At 31.8% G+C, this 25,209-nt stretch overlaps 1 protein-coding gene across 4 annotated transcripts in view; it reads right to left on the reverse strand.

Annotated features, from left to right (window-relative positions):
* The window catches only part of LOC140449314 (protein O-mannosyl-transferase TMTC1-like), a 1,384,234-nt gene that overhangs the window by 77,140 nt on the left and 1,281,885 nt on the right, over positions 1-25,209 (reverse strand). For all 4 annotated transcript variants that reach the window (XM_072542477.1, XM_072542470.1, XM_072542463.1 and 1 more), the window contains one exon: positions 19,123-19,287. In XM_072542477.1, the coding sequence (XP_072398578.1) occupies positions 19,123-19,287 (165 nt within the window). The remainder of the gene's footprint in view (positions 1-19,122; positions 19,288-25,209) is intronic.

Here is a 25,209-nt window from a genome sequence, read left to right on the forward strand (position 1 = left end):
GGACAGTTCCTTGTGGAACTCCAGCTTTAACTACTCTTAATTCTTAATATGCTTCCTGATATTTAATTTGAAAGTATCTATCGGATATATATGGTTCTAGTAGTTCAGAATATTGTTTTGGTAAGTAGCATCTCATTTTATGATATAATCCGTCATGTCACACTTAATCAAAAGCGTGCGCTACATCGACAAAAATTGCGGAACAGACTTTTTCTTGTTCTAGAGCTTTTTCTACTATATCTGTTATTCTATGCACCTGATCCATCGTTGAATGGCTTGCTCTAAACCCAAACTGATGACTAGGAACTAGATTTTTTTTCTCTATAATCGGTTTTAGTCTCTTCAAGAGTAATTTTTCGTATAATTTAGACATGACAGGTAACAGTGAAATATGCCTATATGAAGAAACTTCTTGTGAAGGTTTTCCTGGTTTTAGTGTCATTTTAATTTCTGCCACCTTTCATATCTTTAATACGTACCTCAGCCTAAAGGAAGCGTTTATAAATAAATATAACCCAAAAATATAACCAATAAGTTATACAAGTCCATAAATAAAACCAATTTTATACTAAAACTGCAGCAAATATTTTTTATTTTGTACTTTTCTAATGAAACCTTATACTAGAATACAAGTAAATTTAACAGAAAGCTCAAAATATCGCAGGAAGCATCTGTAATAGTTTTTCACGTCTCCTGAAAATTTTGATAGATTTGACTTGGCGGATTTTGCTTTTATACTCCTCATAATACGAGGAGTTTCTCATAATATGATAATTATAAAATTTGTTTTGTAGAAGTTTAGTATAATAGATCATCATATTATGAGTGTTTCATACATTTACTAGACATTTTGTACAAAAATTTTATGTAAAAAATTTTTGATAATTTCAGATTATAGTGACTAAAAATATAAGGTTAATAAGAACCCTACAGTAACACTTTTTATATACTGATATAGCTTCTAAAAATTCAACAAAAAGAAACTTGCATCCGATGATGTGAAATTACGGTCCTCGTGACATTCTCTACGTGCTAACGAGATCACCCCTATCTGCAATTTCAACAGCTCTAATGGGAATCGATTTATCATCCAAAGACAAAAATGAAAGAATCCATTCATTCGCTGGGAGCACAATAATGAAAGGAAAGTATTATTTGAGAAGGAACGGAGAAATGTTGAAGCGATAAAGATAATTTTAGACGAATGGCTTGGAAAATGCTTATAGAATTTAAAATTTGGACTGCTCGTCGTCTAATTTGAACAGCATTAATGCTTTTAATGTAGAGGCGTAATCGCGAATTTGAAAGATTTACTTTTTCGTCTCCGAGGTTGAATACCGAGGAGCCACATCAAAGAAAATTGAATTCGTTTTGTTTGTCGAAATGGACTATTGAAATAGCATTTTAGATACTACTAAAGAAACAATTTGGATACCGGGATATCTTTATAAATATTATACAGTGTAATGGTAGCCAATTCCTGCATAATATATTTGAAAAAACGAACGACAATGATTTTCACGGAACAAGGCCTCACAATATTTCTATACTTGTCTCTATTTAGTGCAGTTTGCTTGAACTTAGATTAATTGTAATACCTACTTTTCCAGCTTCGCTATTTCATTCTTAAACCGTATGAGTCAAGTAAATACACGTGAAATACAGCGACACCTTGTAATTTTTCATGTCAGCACTGAATTACATGAAAATTTGGATTACGGTTTTACTTACCCTCCACTTTACTTTTGGACTTGTGCCGTTGGTTGCTTTTATTTTTTAGGGGTGAAAGCGACCGCTATTTAAAATTATTTAATTATACAGTGATATTAAATTTATATTTCTTCACTGTTTAAATTTTTTACCAAATAATTTCAACTCTTATAAAACCCAAATTTTGCAAATAATATCGAATAGTTGTAGTATTTTTTTTATTGACTATTTTACTAGACTATTTTTAACCGATAAAACGTCATAGCAACGTCACGTTTCCTACTGACAAAACTCCTTGCTACCCGTGATTTCTCAGCGACAAAATTATGACAGATCCGTCATGAAGGTGTCTGGTAAATCTATTGTTATCACTTTGACAAACGTCTTTGAGGCGTAATCAATATTGGACAGACATCGTGAATCCAGATGAAAAATTAAGGTTTGGACACCAGTCAGGTAAAGAAATCAAAAAATTGGTTTTGAAAAAATTCCCATTGAACACGCCAGAATCTCCGCCAGAGGTCCAGAATCTCTATTTGTAACCAATTTTCGGAAATGTACTACCATAATAGATCTAACAAACATTTTTGAGGATTATGCCTTTAAAATGAAAAAAGGCAATGGCGAAGACTATAAAGAGTCGTCTGTAAAGTCATAATGGAATACTACAGCAAAAATGGTACAAGAAAAATATTTTACGCAGTACGGCACAAAAATCGACCTTTTTACAGATATATCTTTCAAATCTGCAAGATGGGCCAGAGATATCTAGCGGAGGCAGCTTCAAAGTATTTAAGAAAACCGAAAACTCAGTTCAAAAGCGTTATTCACAGAAGAACTATTTTAAATCATCTAATACTACGACGAGGAAACCCCCGATGGAGCACAAAAAAAGATTTTTCACCTTTGCTCATTTAAACTTGCCTGGAGAGGCAATGAGGCCGTAAACTACAAGATTAATTTTTTCTAGAAGGAATTTGATGTTATATGAGAATTTACAGGCCGAATTGAATACAACACCATTTTTTCCATTTTTTCCAAAACAAATCAAGGCGGTTCGAAAAGTTTGGCAAGTAGAAAATGGCTGGCGAGAAATTCATCAGCCGAAAATGTATCCCTAGTTAGATTATTTTTGAAATTAATGGAAAAAAGGCGACCAAACATTTTATCAAACAGACTCTTTCTTACTATTTACCCCAACTGGAATGATGGATCTTGGTTCAAAAACTGTCCACTTAGAATCAACACCGTATCTAAGTGGACAAAAATGTCAGCTGAAAAAACTGAAATGGATACAAAAAAACATAAAATAACAAACCATTCTCATCGATCTATAGCTATGTCAGCCTTGTTCAAGCAAGGCGTTTCTAAACAGGAGTTAACTAAATTAACGGGTCACTCAAATGCAAAAATGCCCTCTAGAACCATGTTTGCAGCTGGATTCCAGTCACCACCAGAAGTTTATCGAATTTATTTAACTTTGAACAGTCATATCTTAACCAATTTTAGTCCAATTTAAGATTGTTCGGATATATGTAATTTCAAAAAGTTTTCATTGGATACATAGTCAATTTTTTTTTCAAAATTAAGCAATTTGAATTATTAAATTTACGAATATTAACAAACCATTTAATATAAAGTAAATTGTAAGGCAGTAACGATTAATTTTATTTGGGGTGGTAATTAGGGAGTCATTTTTACGATATTTTTATCAAAAAAAAAGAACCAACTTTATATTGAGCATAACTTTTTTAGTTACGATGCTGTAGCATGTATAAATTCCTTATAACCATCAAATATTCAATGTATAAAATTTATTTGGTACGCTCCTGGGCTATGTATAAAATTCCTTTGAGTTTTTGTTTATATTGTGACGTAAGCGTCTGGACACATCGAAAAAAAGTTTCACTGCGTAGTAAAATAATTCATATTTTACGTTTTAAAAATTCTGCGAAATTTCAAACCCAAGCCATGTTAAAGTTCAATTTCCCTTGAAAAGCGTCGTTGAAAAGAATTCTGATTGGCCCAATGCGAAGAGAGGAAGCCGGTAGAGAGAGCGTGAAAAAGGTCAAATTTAAGTCGGATTTGAGACTTGGACAGGTAAAGAGCACGGGTGTGTAATTTTCAAAACAGCCGACAGATTTTGTTTGTTAAACAAAGATCAAAGAAAATCAAAAACAATGTGACAAGTTTTGCTAAATTAATCACCGATTTGTTATATGTGTTGTATTGTGTACTAAATGGAAAATTTGTTAGCAGTATTACTACGATATAAAGGGTCCACATGTTTCGAGAAGTTTTGAAAATTCAAGCTTTAAAGATTGCAGTTAATTAACCCGAAGCCCGATGATCCAGTGCCCAGCTTCCATCATCTATTTGTTGTCCCTGGTCATTTCGGACCATTTTGCGGCTTGTGAGACGCATTTGTGTTATTTTGCAGTGTTTATAAAACCAGTTCCAGCTCCAAAACTTTTAAAAGAAAATATAATAGCAAGAGGTACTTTTTTGTTAAAATTTTTTCAAAGACAAAATAGACATTTTTCAATTAATAATTGTTTTCATGACAAGTGAAAAAATGGTAATAAATAAAATTATAAATTTTAGGGATTGGCTAACTGTCATAAATATTAATTATTCTTATAAAGTTTTAATATTTAATCTTGACATATGACAGTTGGTATTATTTTTTTCGGTCATTTGGTACATACCTAACCATACATTTTGAATTTGTTTTGTTTGTATTTAAACAGGTTGACCCTAATGTAAGCTTCATTTAAAGATCTAGATGATTTCAATTTAATAATAATATAAGTTATTCTAGAGTCCCCACTGTTTAGAGTTGTAAGCCGATAGCACCATTGTAAGTTGTTTTTTTTTCTGTATTTTGTTATTTGTATTTGTAACTGTTTTTAGTGAAATAATAATAAATATGTAGTGTTTCTTCCTAAACCAAGAGTAGTATTATTTCATTTAAAAAGATTCTAACCCTTTTGATGTATATTTTAGGATAGAAAAGCCTAGCTTTCCATCCAGCATTCTTGTAAGCAACCCAGTAATTTCTGTCCCCAATTCTCAACCACCTATGTTGTAGGCAACATAACCGCTACAATGCTAGAAACTCAAAGAAAAAAGTAAACTTACGATTTTTACAAAAACACTTTTTAAAAGTTTTAATGAGCTTTTTCCGAAAAGTGCCGGATTTTTGGTTATTTCATGTTGAAATATTCGATTTGAAATTTGACAAAAATGAGAACCTACTTTTCATGAGCTTCAACTCTGCTTGTACTGTGCCTATATACATCATAAATACACCATTTTTTTTTTGTTTTCATAAGCTACATTTTTGCTTAGAATATAACTTTTTAACTTATGTGTAAAAAATTGTCTAAAAACATCGTTTTATTTTGAAAAATGTACATTTCTACTTGCAATTAATTCAAAAAGTATTTTCTTACTGAAAAAATTAGCTTAGAATTAGTCAATTTATCCATATCCAGATTAATTTTAAACATATATTTTTTTCACCCCGAGAAGGGGTGGCTTTCACCCTCCAAGTAAAAGCAACCCTGGGCTTTAGTCCAAAAGTAAAGTAAAGGGTAAGAGGAACCTAAATCCAAAGTTTCAAGCAAATCGTGATGAGGACAATTGCACTCCGAAGCGCTCATTTATTGGAGTATACATCTTTTATAATGAAATCTGTTTAATAACACTCCACTCTAAATAACTTTCTTTTTTTTCTTCAAGAGAAACGTATATGTCAAGTTACAAGACTTTTTAGAAACTGCAAGACGGTTGCTCCCTGTCCTCAAAGCGACACTACTAAGGAAGCTATCATTTTTTCTCAGTCTCGCCATTTGCTCTAGCTGCAGTTTTGAATTGAAAACGATAAGTTTTATATTCTCTTTGACCATCGAGTGTGGGTGGTTTAAACTTTTGGTCATTCTAAATGTACCAGGTTTAACTATGGAAGATGTTGAAGTTGTTTTTTCAGATTCGAGATTATTTACTAAAACAGTATTAGATAAAAAAGCTTGGGTGTTAATTTTCCTTTCTAACACAACTATTTGGCTTTTTAAATTAGATTTTAAATCGTTTTGCTGTTGTTCTAATTTATTTTCTAAATATTTTTGTTATTTTGATATTCCGTCTACTAAACTCGTTTATTCTGTTTTTCTTCCTGAATTTATGATCGACAAACTATTTATGATTTCTACCTTTACCTTTCTACGCGTTTTCTCTTTCTCTTCCTCTTTTTGTCTATGCCTATTCTTCAGATCTTCCTCTTCTTGCCTACGCCTATCTTCCAGATCTTTTTCTTCTTGTCTACGCTTCTCTTTTACCTCATTACGATTCTTTTTTTATCTTCCATTTTTAAAATCCATGCAGAGGTCCAGACGTATTCATTTGCTTATTAAATTCAGTAGATCTTATATTAAACACTGATAATTGCTATATCTCTTATATTACACAACTCCCACTAATGGCACACTTCTTTAAAATCAAGTTATTCAAATATCATGCCTTAACTTAAACTTAATTATTTTTAAACTGTAAACTTTCTCTATTTGAAAACGTTTTCTGGCGTTTTAGACATTACGAGATATTTCAAGATTTTTCTATGACGTCTCAAACATTCCAGATTGTTTTAAGATCAACTGTAGAACTCGATTTTCATTTCGAACAGGGATATGTACGTTCCCTTAAACTGAAATCCTATAACATCGACCTCGTGTCCTAAGAATTTTAAAATTTATTATTTTTATCATTGTAATCTAAGAGTCATTAGACCTTTCTATGTCGCTGTTTTCAATAATTTTTGAAGACGTTCTCATGGATGTTGGTCCGATAGGACAAAAAACGTTCTGAAACTTTTAATCCTTATGGATAATTTAAAAATTTTAATAAATATATACCATTAAACCTCAAAAGTTTTTGATTAATTTCCCATTTGGGATTTTCCCTTTTAATTTTTTAAAATAAAAAATGATTGTTACATTTTCAGAAAGAGCATTTACGCTGATTTTTAGATTAGCCATAGATAAGATTAATTATTAAGCGAGTTGAAAAAATTACATCCATCGCCAATTACTTGTATAAGCCTCATAAGCCTTATGAGTCATCTCCTAAAATTGTTCCTAAAGATAATTCATAAAACAATTTACAAGCTTTGTGAAAGTCAAATTTCCCCCAACTAGTTCGGGTTCATAAATGCTGTTGCTACTAAAGAGGCTTTGTTCTCATTACAAGTCTTATTACAGAGATGCAGAGACGTCAACACTGCGACGTATACGCATGTCTGGTTGATTAGGAGAAAGCGATTGATCGAGTACAGCCCGCCAAGATGATGCAAATAGTAAAAGAAATAGGAATAAACAACCAAGATCTAAAAATAATTAGAAATCTTTACTGGAATCAGACAGCAAATCTCAGAGTTGAAGCTGAACACACTGACTATGTGAAAATCATGCGTGGAATGAGGCAAGGCTGTATTTTGTCTCCTTTAATCTTCAATCTGTACTCTAAAAGAATATTTATCGAAGCTTTGCACGAAACTGACAAAGTGATTCTACTAAATGGTTACCGGCTAAACAACATGAGATATGCAGATGACACCATAGTATTTTCGGACAACTTAAAAGCCATACAAGTTTTTATGAACAAAATCACGTATTACCGTTAACGTTAACGTTAACGTTAACGTTAAGAAGACAAAGCTTATAATAATTAGCAAGAAAAGGATAACAGAATATCAACTCTATGTCAACCAATCCTCTGTAGAAAGAGTAATGCACTACAACTACTTATAACACTATAACAAATGAAGAATGGACCAACAACCAGAAGATTAGAGCACGCATCGGAAAAGCTAGATCCACCTTTAATCGGATGGGGGCCTTCTTCAAGAATCACAACCTCTCTCTTGATACAAAAGTAAGAATTCTGCGATGCTACGTCTTCTCTGTCTTTTTTATGGTGTTGCAGAAAACTGGAAGCATTTGAGATGTGACTATATCGGAGAATGCTTTAGATCCCGTGGACTGACCAAGCCGCAAATGAGGAGGTCCTCGGAAAAATGAATAAGAAACGAGAGGTACTGACCACCATCAAATCTCGAAAGTTACAGTTCTTCAGACATATAATGCGAAATGAATGTAGATATGCTCTCCTTCAAGCCATCCTGCAAAGAAAAATATTTGGAAAACGAGGTCCAGAAAGAAGAAAAACACCTTTGGTAAAGAACCCCAGAATCTGGTTTAATACAACATATGTGCAGCTTTTCCGCGCTGCTGCAGATAAGATAAAGATTACCATGATGATCGCCAACATTCGTAACGGATAGGTACATCAAGAAGAATACTTTAAAAATGGACAATACTTTAAAAATGGACGATAACGGTCTTATAAAAGGGGAGTACAAAAGTCGATACAGGCAGATTTCACGCCATGTCCAATTGTAGACAAGATCATCATAGATATCTCAACAATTATGTAGAGATACAGCAGCATGCCAACTCGTGACAGTCAAGGAAGCTTAAAATTAAAATTATAACATATTGTTGTAATATATATATATATATATATATATATATATATATATATATATATATATATATATATATATATATATATTAATATATATATAAATGAAAAGCGGTAAAGAAGCTGGAAAAGATGGTATAACAGTGAAACTGCTTAAATATGCTGGCAATAAAACCTAAAAAATCTTAGCAGGCATATTTTTAAACTGGATAAGATCGAGATGCATACCAAATCACTGGAATACAGCAAACATAATTGCCATTTATAAGAAAGGAGGTAGCAAAAAGGATATCAAAAACTACAGACCTATAAGTCTACTACCAATCGTATACAAGATATTCACAAAGATCATCAATAACAGATGAACAAACGCACAGCTTCTGCATAGCTGAGAGAACAAGCTAGCTTCAGAAGTGGATTTAGTACCATAGATCATATTCATACACTTCGAGAACTAATGAAAATACTAAATAATATGAAATACAGCTAGCAATAACCTTCATAGATTACGAGAAGTCTTTCTATTCTATATATCCCATTTCAGTAATAGAAGCTTTGACCAACCAAGGCATTGACAAACCATACAAAAAAACATTAGCAAATATATACAGACAAGCAAAAGCTAAGGTAAAAATTTATGAAAACTCCAGAATTTTCCACTACCAGAGGCATCCAAAAAGGAGAAGCAATATCACCAAAGCTCTTCACTGCAACTCAAGAAAATATATTCATAAAAATGAACTGGCAGATCAAAGAAATATCAATTGATGGAGAATACTTCAGCCATCAAAAATTTGCAAGCGTAATCGTTGTGATTGCTAATATTCCTGCAGAACTACAAGAACTTATAATCGACCCAAATGCAGGTAGCAGTGAAGTTGGCCTAAAAATGAACTTGAAAAAAACAAAAACCATTTACAACGAGCTAGTGGATGTTCAAGATATAATAATAAACAACACTGCACTTGAGACAGTAGACGAGTATACCTGGGACAATTAATACATAAATCTGTCTCCATACTTCCAGAAATCAACAGAAGAATCAAACTAGCTTGGACATCTTTTGGTAGAAATGCAGTTATCATGATCATGAATGTGTTGCTTGTGTGAGTCCATTTCAAAAGGTAAAAGAAATAATAAATTAGACTTACTCACAATCAATTTAATTTAACTATCAGACGACCGGTTTCGCTTTCTACAATATGCAAAGCATCTTCAGGTCATGATACAAAGTTAATTAAATGATGCCGGTAATCTATTAATTGATGGTTGAAAGAACATGCTTCAAACTATCTTGTATTGTTGATTGGAGAACTCAAGTCAGCTATTGTAATTGTTTAACAGTAAACGGGGAAGTTCTTGAGGAGACAGATTTTATCCAATGAAGTAGAGATAGGTAAATGTAATTGTTTGTTTGATGAAAGTAATGTTCTATACCATTAAGTTCTTTAAAGTTATTTATATTTATTCTAGAGATATATTTATGAAATGTGTGTTATTTATTGAGATTTTTATTTTTGTTTTGGAAGGTGACATTTGTGAGACAATGAATAAGAATAGATGTCCAAATTGTGTGGGTGTGCAATTATATCAGCTTGTAATTATCAAATTTCTTTGATAAAGTTATGTTACAATATGTGGCAAATTGTTGTAAAGTCCAAATTATAAAGTTAAAATTTAAAATTGAGACACTTTAAGACACACAGAAAACACACAGAAAACACTTAAAAAACGGGGGGACGAAACAGACATTAAATTTAAAAAAGGGAGGATTTTAAAATAACTACATCTCTTACTTGGAAACAATGAGTTTTTTATGTGTTATATATAACACATAAAAAACTCATTGTCTTTACATCTATTCTTATTCATTGTCTCACAACTGTCACCTTCCAAAACAAAAATAAAAATCTCAATAAATAACACACATTTCATAAATATATCTCCAGAATAAATATAAATAACTTTAAAGAACTTAATGGTATAGAACATTACTTTCATCAAACAAACAATTACATTTACCTATCTCTACTTCATTGGATAAAATCTGTCTCCTCAAGAACTTCCCCGTTTACTGTTAAACAATTACAATAGCTGACTTGAGTTCTCCAATCAACAATACAAGATAGTTTGAACCATGTTCTTTCACCATCAATTAATAGAGTACCGGCATCATTTAATTAACTTTGTATCGTGACCTGAAGATGCTTTGCATATTGTAGAAAGTGAAACCGGTCGTCTGATAGTTAAATTAAATTGATTGTGAGTAAGTCTAATTTATTATTTCTTTTACCTTTTGAAATGCAGTTATATTCAAATCGAAGACGCCAATCCACCTAAAGAAAAAAGTATTCGATCAGTGTATACTACCAATCATGACATACGGCTGCGAAACTTGAACACTAAAGAAAAAGATAATATCGAAGCTCAAAGTGACTCAAAGGTCAATGGAGCGATGCATGCTAGGTATAACAAAGTGAGATCGGAAAAGAGTAGAATGGATCAGACAGAAAACCAAGGTTATAACATAGTTATGCCGATCCCATACTTAACGACATTGGCGCCACTCATATCTGATTTGAACTTTGATCGTCTGGCAATACCAACCCACAGCCTACCAGCAGCAGTTAGTGAGGCGGTATTGCCAGACGGTCAAAGTCCAATTCTGAAATAACTGACGCCGATGTTGGTAAGCATTGGATCTGTATGACCGACCTCCCCGAATCTTGTTACGGTTCAGTGCTTTTTGTTATCAAACTAGTCAAGATCTGAATCATACAGAAAACCCCACTAATTTCGAAGTTAAACATTGTTTTTAAAGTAGATGGTGTTAATACACCTTTTAATATTGCTACTGATAATTGTATTTACGGGAAGAAACTACATAAGCTACTTGGTCACAAAACAACTAAAGTAGTTATTGGGTTGGTATTGCCAGATACTATTTTATTTATATTATTTGACATAGTACTTGAAATTTTATGTGACAGTTGACGCAGAACGTGACTTTTATGTGACATTATGTAACAAGGAAAGAGAGGGGACGCGTAATCGTATGGAATTGACTGAAGCCTGAATTGGCACCAACCGGCACCAGAAAAGTTTCCAGGTCATATTTTATTTCTTCAGCAGATTGAGAATAATGTATACATATCAAAGAATAGATTTTTTTTAAATTTACAATTGAACACTGACATAATGATCACTTTTTCAATATGATTTTATTATTACATTTTTTTTAGTAGATCGATATAATGTTTCAGTAAATTAGTAAATTAAAACTGAAGTCAGTAGATCTACTGAAAAATCAATAGACTTGGTAACCCTGGGAGAGGTAGTAATGGACATCGTACAGTCACAAAACATGGCGGTCACATCAAAACTGGCTTCACTTTTCAATAAAAACAGGACAAAAGTAATAAATGTCGTTAGTAATAAAGGAAATTAATCGACGTATACAGATGGGTAGAACTGCACCAATCTAACTAAAATATGGAGAAACACACACATAACAAAAAATGCTAAGATCGATTTTGTACAAACACTGGTTTCACTAATAATTAGCTATGCCTTTTAAACGTGGACTATCCGAACAGTAAATAGGAAAAGAATCGATGCATTTGACATAATAGTGTTGAAGAAGAAAGCTTCGAGTTCCTTGGACAGACACTTGCGGGGATTAACAATCTACAACACCTCTTTAGTTCCAGATATTTTAAAATAATAACATTTTTTTGACACAAAACAAATACCGATAATATGGTGAGACTAGTAGTTAAAGGAAAAAATGAGGAAAGAAAAAATTAAGGGTGATCTCCAACCCGATGGACTTATACATTCGAGAAGTCAATAAATACACACTTATTTAATACTGTACGTGCCACCCAAAAAAGGGATAGACAAAGAAACAACATAAAAAAGGATACAGCCCCTGGTAAAACGCAACATTCATAACCAATACGGATCTGTTAATATTTATAGGTGGAAAGGAAGGAATAATTTATATACATCAACATTTTAAAACGGCATTTTCCAAGTGTTTTAATATATCATTCATTTTTTGACACATATTACCATTTTAAAGGAAATGCATAGGGTTATTTGACAATTCATATATAAAAACGCAAGTGTTAAGCTCCTAGAAGGAATTGGACAAAAATTTTAAAGAAGACGTGTTGGGAGCGAGTTAGAATATACATACCTGTAATCACAATTAATATTAATAATACTTACAAATTAAGATTAGAGAAACCAGATTTATTTGCGTGAATAAATAATTTGAACATAGCAAGTAAATCCTTTAACCTAACCTAAATATTGCCAATGCCATCAATGGTAGAGAGCACTAGCAATAAAATACTAAAAAAGTCTTAAAACTAGAAAGGTTGAAAGAATTAAAAGTTTCTCGAAAGCCGTTTTATTCCTCGAATCAATCGACAAGTTTTTAGTAGGATGAAGCTAATGAGGTTTTAGTATCCTTATTTTAAGAGAATTTCCTCAAAAGTTTCAAGCAAACTGGTAGTATGACCGTTCCACAAAGTTTTGCCGTAATACGAAAAGTTTAAATAATTAAATCAAGCGAGTAGCAGGAGCTTTATTCAAAATATTTAAGACAAAATCAAGTTGGCGACGACTACTTTGTACGGAAACTTCAACTATAGATAATTGGAAAGTTCCGCAGTTGCTGTTTTTATTTTTATGGAAAAATATTACAAGACTAGCACTTCTGCGAGAGATTCTCAGACCAAGTTTTTATTTTTTTAACGAGCACCTAAATGCATCTAGTTCTCGATGGATATGTTAGTGTAAAAACCACATTATCTAAATAATAGACGAAAGTTTTAAAGAAGTTTTTGGAATTAAAAAGCCACTTTATTTTACAACGCTACTTTAAACATTTTATATTGGACTTCATTAAGATACAGCATATTTTAATCTTTAACTACACACACTGGCGTATGTTGTACGCCAGATATAATAATTCTACTGCAAATATATTTTAAAATATAAAGACCGATCCTGTTTATCTGTCTAACCTATCACTGGAACGTGCTTTACAACTGGTTTTTATTACAATTTGCTGTTTATTATCTGTTGTTTTCGGTGGTGTACAAAATACGCCACGCGTGTAGTAATGTAAGTACATCTTTTTCTCATGTAGATACAAATTTTTATTAGCAATTTTATTTTTCAGGGATCAGATTCAAGTTTGAAATCCCAATCGACTTTAGATAAAGAACTCCAAGCATTCGCTGATGCATTATTTCAAGAAAAAGACGAAGAAGTAATCGGTGGAAATCCCAATATTTCGGACAAAGAAGTTATTTTTAACGAAGAACCCAGTTCTGATTTGAATGGATATTCAAGTGAAACTTCTAGCGAAAATGAAAATGAACTAAGTTCAGAAGACTTCTATGAAGGCAAGAATGGAACAAAATGGTGTAAGTGTTCTTTGTAAAGTAAGTTTAGTAAAACTAACAAAACGAATATTGTAAAAGTACTTTCTGGACCCAAAGAGTACGCTAAAGATATTATAAATGAGGCAGGTGCTTTCGCTTAACTCTTTACTGATCACATTATTGAAAATATTGTGGTATGTACCAATATGCAGATAAAAAGGATGCACCCGAATTATAATCGCAAAAGAGACGCCAGAAATACAACCAAATTTGAATTTATGGCAACGATAGGATTTTTTTTAACTGGGCTTAAAAAACAAGGTCAACACATTTTTTGGAATTGCGGACAACCGATGAAACTAGCTCAGAATGTTTCAGAGTTTTCATGAACTGCAAGCGATTTTTATTTCTCTTATGTACTCTTAGGTTCGAGAATAAAGATACAAGAGCTCAAAAAAAAGCTACTGACAATCTTGTCCCTATACGATATATGCTGGACCGCTTTTCCGACAATTGTTATAACAGCTACACATTGGGCGAACATCTAACAATTGACGAAATGCTTATTCCTTTTTAAGGGAGATGCAGCTTTTTACAGTATATCCCAAATAAGACAGCAAAATATGGGATAAAAGCATTCGTATTGTGTGACACAAACATTTTATGTGAGCGGTATCGAGTTGTACTGTGGGCAACAAGCAGATGTGCCTTACAAAAAATCGAATAAGCTAGAGGATATTACACAACGATTGGTTGAAAAATTGAACGGAAAAAACCGCAATCTAACTTATAACAACTGGTAAACCAGTTATAAAAAAAATTAAAGAAAGATCCCAAATAATTTTTTTCCCAAATAGAAGGTAAATCTCTTTTTGAGTTTCAACAGGAAGCTACACGTGTATCTTTTATTCCAAAAAAGAACAGAGCGGTTAGTTTACTTTCCCCTTTTTACTTTACAATAATTTCTCTATAGATCAGTTCACTAATAAGTCCAATATTATTATGGACTATAATTCTCACAAGGGTGGCGTTGACACCGTATGTAAAATGTGCTCTATGTATTCAGTAGCAAGACGTACCCATAGATGGCCTTTAGTAATATTTTTTCAGATGTTAAATGTGGTAGGAATAAATAGTCAAATATTATATAATTTTGCTCACTTCAACAGTCCAACTATCTTTAGAAGAAATTTTTTAAAATCGTTAGCAATATCATTGATGAAACCACATCTTTCAGAATGAACTAAAATAAAAACTTTGCCATCCAACATAGGACTTTTTCTAAACACATAAGTGGATTCAAATAGCTCAACGGAATGACGAACCACCAGCAAAAGTACGAGGAATGTGTTTTTCTTGTGGCAGACAGAAAAACCGAACTACAACGATAACAGGCAGCATTTGTTTCAGATCAGTCTGCAAGGATTCTGTTGATGTTGCTACTGGCACATAATGTCAAAATAAAGATGACAGCTTAGAGGATGTGCAATAAATATTTATCATTTTGACTGTTATTTTTATATTTTAGCATTAGTATTATGTCTCTTCGGTTTCAAAAAATTTGTTGATAACAATTTCATTCTATCTAACTTACTCAAAATGTTCAATATTATTAATATGTTAATAAATAAAGTTTGTAATAAACAACTACGTCTATTAAAAAAAAACAAATAAACAAAACTGCTGTTTTTAATTGTATTCCCTTGTGGTGTATAAAGTAAGTCACGCGTATACTTATGTTGTAACTTGATGCGCGAGTAGTTAAAGGTTAACATGGTTGGTCTTTTTTTCTTCTTGTTGTAGTGTAATGCCCTAGATCGTCGACATGTACATGTATGACTATTAGTAGGTAGTTATAGTTTGTCTCTTTTATCGACTATGTTTGACTGGGATAATTGCAATGGTTAATATTTTTTTAGTTCTGATGATCGATTTGAGAAATATACAGGGTGTACCACGACGAATTTACACTATTTATATACCGGAAATAACTTACACGATATTTATGAAAATTGATTTATGGGGATTTAAACTTAAAGAAAATATTTTGACAGGTTATATTATACCGGAAGTGAACAGCAATTTTGTTATTTTAAATCGAACCGTGTATATTATTGCATTTTTAGATTCTGCATAAAATTCAAGAAAAAATTTGTATAAGGTGCTCTATGTCAAAACTTTTATATTCTCAACATACTTTTTGAGTTATTCATCTTTTTTAAAAAAATTTAAGTAATAAACGGTAAAATGTCAAGAAAATAATACATTTTTGATAAATAGTATAATATGGTGTATTCAAGAAATTGTAAACATGATGACGGCCAACGTCTGAATACGGACACGGCACCCAAAGAAGAGGAAGATATGGTGTAACGAATTGAAATGTACAAAAGACTGAATATTTAATAGGCACAATTCGGATTACTTTAGCAAGTTTAATGTCTTTTGTGTGATCAGAGACAACCAGGTTGTAGCTTCCCACTTTTATCATCATCATCATCATCAATGGCGCTACAACTCTTCGTGAGTCTTTGCCGCATTTACTATTGTCTTCCATGCTTGTCGGTCCTGTGCCAGTAATTCCTATTGTCGCACTCCCATTTTCTCTAGATCTTCTTTGACTGCATCTTTCAACCTTTTTCTAGGCCACCCTACAGACCTACTTCCCTCTGGCCTTTCCCAGAACATATTGTTTATAAGGCGATTGTCGTTACTGCGTATCATATGTCGTTACTGCGTATCATATAACGAGTCTATTGGCCTTTATATATCTGACTAAATTTTCTTTTCCGAATAAAGACCCTAGCTCGTTATTGTATCTGCCCCTCCATTCGTTTGTCACGCTGTCTCTGCAAGGGCCATATATCATTCGAAGAATTTTACGTTCCCACACCAGCAATTTATTTATTTCCCTTTTTGTTAGCGTCATTTTTATGATATTAACTTAAATTATTTTTTAAGTGAAAGATATCTCAATATATCTGTGTAATATAGTGAATTTACGCAATCGTCATTACTTAATTTTAAACAAGCCATTTCTATCACTTTGTAAAAGAGCCAATAATTACAAATAATGACAAATTACGACATGCATACACGGCCTGCTAAAATAAAACAATAAATATCTTCTATCTTCTAGTTAGTTACATATTAGTGGAGATACGTAGACGATGTACTGGTATGTTTTACAGAAAATAACAGGCAACTCGAACAATTTTTATCGTATATTAATTCACTTCATAGTCATATTCAATTTATAATATAAACAAAACAAACTCAATCTATAAATTTTATAGATTAAAAAATTATGAGACTTAAAAACAAACACGAGTTCTCCATATTTCATAAACCTACCCATACTGACACGACTATACACAATTCATCACCTCATCCTACACAACATAAACTGGGAGCCTATCATAGCATGTTACATAGAATAACAGAAATTCCGATGTCAAAATATAATTTGAGACATAATTATATATCATTAGGCAAATAGCAGTAAATAATGGATACAACGAACAGACAATTAATAAAATTTTAAATCAAAACTACAAAAGTAAGCCCAGAAATTAGTATTTCCATCACCAGAGAAAAAAACCCAGTACCTTCTGCTCGATCACATATACAGGCAAAATATTAACAAAAATAGCCAAACACATAAAAGAGAAAGGAATAACACCATGTTTCAGAACAAACAACAAGGAAAATATATTAAAAACGACAAGAGACAAAATAAAAAGCACTTACACAGTGGTGTCTTCTTCTTCTTAGTAGTTAACCTGATGCAGGTATCGTGATATCATGAAGCTATTAACTAAATTTCCCAATGTTCCTCCACGTTTTTCTATCTTCTGCCACAGTGGTGTATACAAACTTAAATGTGGCGATTGCCCAAAAACTTACATCAGTCAACCTGATAGAAATTTTAACAAACGAATAGCAGAACATAAAAGGGCTTTCAATGATAGAAAAACAGATTCTACATACGCACTTCACCTTCTAGATCATAATCATTCTTTTAATGGCGAATTTCAAATTCTTCACCTTCAAAATAAAGGCCTTAACCTATTTTTGTTAGAATCTATGGAAATTACCAAATTAAAAAACACAGACATAATTCTGAATGACCAACTTGAGATAAACAGTTTTCCCCTCCTTAACTTATTTCGTTAAAGACTATACAGTATAAACGCATACCAAAAATAGATCACTTGATAAAGGCACTCTGCCGAAACAGCTGTAGTGATAAGATTTTGTGTTTATAATACATTTTGTGGAAGTTTTTGATGTTTTTTAGTGTTTTATTGTTATAAATAGAGGCTTTGTTTTTCTAAACATTGTTTTTTATTTTTCTGTAAGACAAAAATTGCTTAAGATATTGCAGTTCAAAGTTACCACACACTCATGATTACTAACTCGTTCAATCCCTTTTAATTACAACCCTTTTAAAACTAAGGGTGTAAAAAATATTTAAATGATCTTACTGCCCTTAGAACAAACCTACAAAATGGTTTATTAAGTATTTCATAGCTTAAAAGCTCAACTCGGTATGAGGAGATATTAGATCGCGTACACTGGAGCAATGTAAAATACACATTATGTGCTATTATGGAACAAACATACCTTCATTCATTCTTACAAAACTAATAAGAGTTGTTCTTTAAGTTGAAATAATAAACTATTTAAATTTCTTTGCATGGCGTTTTTATAAAGGTAAAAATTATGTATTTAAAAAGTAACGAGTTGTCAACTCAAGGTCAAATATGTCCTTTCCAATGATGATATGTAAGTTATATTAATGAATCCCATTTACAAAAAGGTATAGTTATTGGTATATTAGTCTTAATCTAAAGAATGGTCATTTAATATTCTTATCCTGCTTTTTTATACCTATTTTAGACCACTAATATTAATTGCCCAAATAGCCGAGCGCTATAATGTCATCCTACGAACCTATAGGTTGCGACCTCGATTCCCACATAAGGAAACTTTTTATTGAATAATAATATTAACTTGGATTAAAAAAAACGGATGCTGTCCACTAGCGGCTAATAGTTGAACTACAAAAATAATTTATATATTAATTTGAATTAAAAATGGCGGATGACGACAAGCAGATAGTAGTTGAACTATGACAGTCAAAAATGTAGATTCTAGATTCCTTCGACGTAATGTGTGACGTCAACATATTTTACTCTTACTTACCTAAAAGGTACTTCTGTCTGTAACACATTCATTTCTTTATAGGTACCTATGTACAATAGTGTCCTCATTAACACACTACTGAAATAAACATTTTACAAACTGATAGCTAAGACCCTATCTGAATTCTTATTTTATTTATTTTTACTCGTAACTAACTTTGTACATTTTTTTTTACCTTCATATTTGCAACTTTTTGCATTTTTAACCATATGCTATATTTTTATATAAGGTACACTATTAATATAAAATACGTATTTAACCTTACCTCAGTAATGATTCCCTGGATCTCCAATCTCTGTTTCTTATCACTGTTCTTAGACAACCTGTTACTACTAGCAGTATCACCAGACAAATTATGGTTTGCCTGTGGAAGTAGCATCGATACCAAAGCAACTGGATTCCATAAACGATCAGCAGAATGCTTCCAAGACTAAAATAAATAATAAGTTTATTAAGCATAATATCAGCGACAATATATTGTTTGTAAAAAAACAGAGAACAGTTGGGAAACATAGGCAATGATTTTATTTGTATAAAAAACAATACTTATTTCTTTGGAAATTCGTTGTGGGCGTTGTGATAGGGGTGATAGTCTAATTTAATTGTACAAGCAGATGACATAGTAATGTGGAATGATTGATTATTTAAATTGTTCCCAGTTAATAAAAATACACGCCAGTAGAGATGTAACCAGGGCCGGACCGACTCATAAAAAAGGTGCCAAGCCAAACTCTTAAAATAGGCGCCTACCTAAACTCTAAACAAATGCGCCAGCCCCTCCCCCTCCCTCCTAGACTTTTGACATCAGACTTTTTTGAAATCCTAATACATGTTAAGTAAATCAATATGGTAAATAATGCTTTATTTAAAGTAGAAAGTTGCGAATTATTTCAGAAATTTTTTTGTATGAAAAATATCAGGCGCCATCTAGTGCTCTCTGGATTAGAGTGACAGAAAATGTCAAGTAGTAGGTTTGCTTAATATATTTAAACTAGATCAATATTGTTTGTGAATTTTTTGTGAAGTTTAATTTTAATTTAAATCCATAAAATAATTTAACATTTTTGTTGGGAATAAGTCACAATTTTTTTTAAATAAGTTTATTTTATCGTTTTGATTTCTACGTGGAAATTACCGACAAGACGTACTACGACGCGCTATATAGTTGACACCGTGTCCGATGAACCGACGGCGTGGGACACAGATTCGACGACGAGCTTTTTAACCGCAACAACTTGAATATACGCTACTGGAGCTGGAATTACCAAGGCTGCTGGCACCAGACTTGTTCTCAAATTAATCCTCGTTAAAGGGTTTAGAGCAGCGATTCTCAAACTTTTTTTACACGTACCACTTATATAAATTATTTGTGAATCGCGTACCACATATTAAAAAAGTAGATAATAAAATTTACTAATTTTGGCAAAAATGTATTTATTTAAAAAAGGGCATTATAAATGTTACAAAATAAAACTTACAGTCTAACCCAGTCCAAAAATTCAGTGAGAGGGACGGTTCTGCATAGCTACAACAAGTGAATCGATATCAGGATTAATTATTGTTCCTAGTTTCATTCGTAAATTTGGATCAAGATTAAGTCTACTGCAAAATTTAGTGTTCACTTGTAGCATAGCAAAATTCAGTTTCACATAATAGGTAGGTGGTCATAAAAGAAAATAAAAATAACAATGCTTTTTTTGATAAGGCTGGATATTCATTTTTATTGTTTAACCATAATTCGGCTAATTTTAACTTTGAAAACTCTATTTTCAAACCCCCATCACAATATAGTTCTATTAGAGCCTCTTTTCCATCTTGTTTTAATGTTTCAGGAATGATATCCAAAATAAATGGTTGTCATATTTAAAGAAACTAAGCATAGTCTTCGTCAAATATTCTTTAAAACTATCAATTAGCATTTGACAATGCTGTTTTATGTTAAAAATAAGATCATCTTTAATCTTTCTTTCATGCTCAATCACAAAATTTTCTAAATTAGTAAACGATTGCAAGACTTTGTTTGAAACACTATTTTTCATCATATAACATTTCTTGATAAAAGCATTTATTTTGTCGTTTACAGAAAATCGATTGTATGATTTACTTTGTAAGCTTAAGTTTAGGTCATTTAATCGATTAAATATGTCTGTTAAATAAGCTAGTATTGTGAGCCACAATTCATCTAGTAACCGATCACGCAGTTTAAAATTGGATTCCATTAAAAACACATGTACTTCAGTACGCAACTCGAATAACCTGTTTAACATTTTTCCTTTTAATACCCATCTTACCTCTGTGTGTAGCAATAACTGGATATGATCACTTCCCATTTCAGATTATAGTTTTAAAAATAAACGCGAGTTAAAGGCTCAAGATTTTATGAAATTGACTATCTGAACAGCTTCATGAAGAACATGTTTAAATTCATCTGGCATTCGCTTTGCTACCAAAGCTTCTCCGTGGATACTACAATGGGTAAAAGTACAATTTTCTGCAACCAGTTTTGCTTTGTCAGTTACACCACCGTATTTTCCTGTCATGGCTCGGGCACCATCCAAACAGAAACCAACGCATTGTTTCCAGTCTAGTCCATTTTTCACAAAAATATCATTGATTTTTTTAAATATTTCATCGGCAGTAGTTCGTTCCGTTAAAGCCTTACACAATAAGTACTCTTCTTCGATTTTGGTTTGAAATATATATTGCATATAAAATATAAGCTGAGCATAGTTTGTTACATATGTGCTCTCATCAAGTTGTATTGCAAAAAAATACTATTTTTTATTTGGTTTAACAATTTGTCTTTAACATTTAATGCCAATATTTTAATTTTACGATTTACGGTATCAGTAGATAATGGTATAATACTAATAGGCCAGGGAAATAAACAAAAATAGTAACCTGTTTTTGACACTCGTCTGGCCAAGCAAACGACAGTGTTTTTAAGTAGTATGGACCTCTGTAACAAAAACCTATATGTTTCCTGCAGTCAATTTTTTGGACTTACTTAGTTATTAACAAATTAAGGTCAAAAAACGGAAAATGTTTGCTTTTTTTGTCCATCAGTAAAAAGTGAAGCATTTTAAACAAATTTTACGAGAGAAGAAACTTTTAAGTCATATAAAAACCTTCAAAATGGCGTTTTATAAATGTTTCTATCCTTATTTGTTGCTTAAGAAATTGCAAAATAGGTCAAAAATTTTGGTTTTTTATAAATGGTAATAACTTTTTTGAAAATAAACTTATAACATTTATATTTCATGGAATGCTGTGTCTTGTAGTGCTTAAAATATGGTTAAAATTTCAAAGTAATCGGTCAAATAGTTTAAAAGTTATTTTATTTGTTTATCCTAACTTAATTTTTTTGCAACAATATAAGTCAGAAAATTATATAGTTTTAGTCATTGTAAGGGTAGTTTATAGAAGAAGAAGACTTGTTCTATTATTAACATTAAAAAAAAAAAATTAAAAAAATAAATTTGAAATATTGCAAAAAAATTTTGCAAAGAAGCATAAATTAATTAAAAATATTTATGTTTTTATATAAAAATTATTTCAAATATTACAATAAAAATTGAAAAAAAAAATATTTTTAAGCAAATTAGATAGTTTATTTAACAATTTATTTATTGAAATAATGCATATTTGTAATGTACGCAAACAGTACATACAAGTTAAAAAAAGGAACGAAATCCATAAATAAGAACAGACAATACAGCTAACAGCTCCTTCCTCATCCCTTCGGCTCCCGTGAGTTTCGAAGCCAGCCGATTTTAAGGACCACATTTTGAGCTTTGTGAAGGATTTCATTGAAGGGCAATCTTTTTAGAATTTGGTACGTTAAAATTATAAAGTATGTTCTTTTAAGTAACGCTAATTAGATTTATTAATTGTTATTAACAAAGCTGCTATGAATTAAATAAAAAAAGATCCTAACTTTGTCTCAAATTGTTTTAGGACATTTTTTTGTTTCAAATTTGTGAAAAAATTCAGTTAAAAAGTTATTCTAATTGTTTCTAAGCAAAAAAGCGACATGTTTTTGCAAAATTATTTTGCAATATTTAAAATTAATTTTCTTAATTTTTTTTAATGTTAATAATAGAACAAGTCTTCTTCTTTCAGAAACTACCCTTACAATTACTAAAACTAGTTTTTTTTCCAAAAAGTTATTAACATTTATAAAACACCGACATTTTTGACTTATTTCGCAACTTCCCAAGCAACAAATAAGGATAGAAACATTTAGAAAACGCCATTTTGAAGGTTTTTATATGACTTATAAGTTTCTTCTCTTCTAAAATTTGTTTAAAATGCTTCACTTTTTGCTGATGGACGAAAAAAGCAAAAATTTTCCGTTTTTTGACCTTAATTTCTTAATAACTAATTAAGTCCAAAAAATCGACTGCAGGAAACATATAGGTTTTTGTTACAGAGGTTCATACTACTCAAAATAACTGTCGTTTACCTGGCCGGTCGAGAGTCATGAAAAAATGCTTATTTCCCTGGGCTATAGGCTGTTTACCTGAATTCTCCCCAAAAATACACGTTACCATATCTTGTGCGATAGGCAAAACTAGTTCTTTACCGATGGTATGTGCTTTTCCACACTTCGCAATTCTTAAACTCAAGAGGAAGCTCTACTGCTTTTTGGTTGCTACCGGTGAAATTCGACATTATTTTTTTTGTGCCTCTCATCTTCGTTAACTTCCGAACGAAGTAATTCTTAGGTTTATTTTCCAACACTGAATGTTTTGTATTAAAGTGGCGTTTTAATAGCGAAGGTTTCATACATTGGAAAGAATTTCCGAACAGATTACACATTGGGGCCTTGGCTCATCACGTGAATGGACGTGAATCAAGGGCGGTGACAATTTGCCGTGATTCCAGTGTTGCCAACAATGAATAAGACATTACACGCTTGTGGTTTCAAACTCACAGCGTTGCCATGCACAACTTAAAAGATAACATGTGTTAGTAAATTTTTTTTAAATTCTACGTTTCTTCTGGTTTATGGAGTACCACCTTTAAGTGCTTTGCGTACCACCAGTGGTACGCGTATCACAGTTTGAGTACGGCTGGTTTATAGTGTACTTATTTCGATAACGGGGCCTCGGATGAGTCCAGTATCGTTATTCCTCTCCGTGCCGGGAATGGGTAATTTGTAGCTGTTTCTCAGGCTCCCACTCCGGAATCGAACCCTGATTCCCCGTTACTCGTTACAACTATAGTAGGCGCAGAACCTACCATCGCCACTTGATAAGGCATCTTATCATAATCAGTTTTAATTAAAAATTGTGAATACATCCTGGATACTCCAATAAATTTTTAAAAAAATTTTTCAACTGTTTCTACAGAAGAAATTATTTGTTCAAAAAAATTTAAGAAACGTCGTGGTGATTGGTGGTCAAATTAATTTTTTTTTTAATTTTTAATATGCTCTAAAACACCATATAAAATACTTTCGAAAATGGAAATATTTATGGGAATATTATTTAGTAAGTATTTTATATTATCTGAAAATAGTTTTCACCGATATAATTTAATTTTTTTGTGATAATACTTTAATTTAGGTATTGGTAATAGCGAAATTCGAAAATTAAGAACTAAACACAATCTTACAGTGAGAAAAACTTTCTTTTTCATACACCCTCTACAGTGATAAACCCCTCTAGTCAATGCAAATGAATGTAAGCCTAATAACTATAGATGGTCTCAAATACTAGAACTTAATGTAGGCATTCCTAAAGTGCAGACGAAGAAGAAGAGCTTCGTGAGATTGCTTCTCGTGTTGCTTAGACTGAACCATTTCCCTAGGCCACTGCCCCGTAAGTGACAAATGACATCACCAGTACTGTGTATATCCACCTCTGGATTTTTGAACTACATATATATCTGTAAGTTTCTCTTGCAATATTTATGCGCACTAATTGGTCCTGTCGATCATTTTATTTCCAAACTTTTCGATCTCTAAGTTTTATATGTAAGTTTTTTTACTTTAATGATTGTTTGAAATATACTTGTATACTTGTATCCTTATACACATAATCTACGTCTAAAAATATCATCATTAGTCTACGTTAATAAATGTCCAACTTTTATTAAATATGTTATTTCGAGAACATAAATAACGAGTAGTCTCTTTCCGTTTCACAGGAAACTACTGAGTCGATTCCCTTTCGCGAAAAAAAGAGGAAAAAGCTTTTATGCAGAGAAATCGCGAAATTAGTTTAAAAGGCAACATCAGTCAGAAATAACTCCGGAATGATTAATTGTCCCACAATCAAGATCATCCGAAATGTGAGTTTTGATATATTACTCTGTAATTTCTGTTCTAATTTCTTAAAAGTTCTCA

This window comes from Diabrotica undecimpunctata, chromosome 1 (assembly GCF_040954645.1).
Source record: "Diabrotica undecimpunctata isolate CICGRU chromosome 1, icDiaUnde3, whole genome shotgun sequence".
Taxonomy (NCBI): Eukaryota; Metazoa; Arthropoda; class Insecta; order Coleoptera; family Chrysomelidae; genus Diabrotica; species Diabrotica undecimpunctata.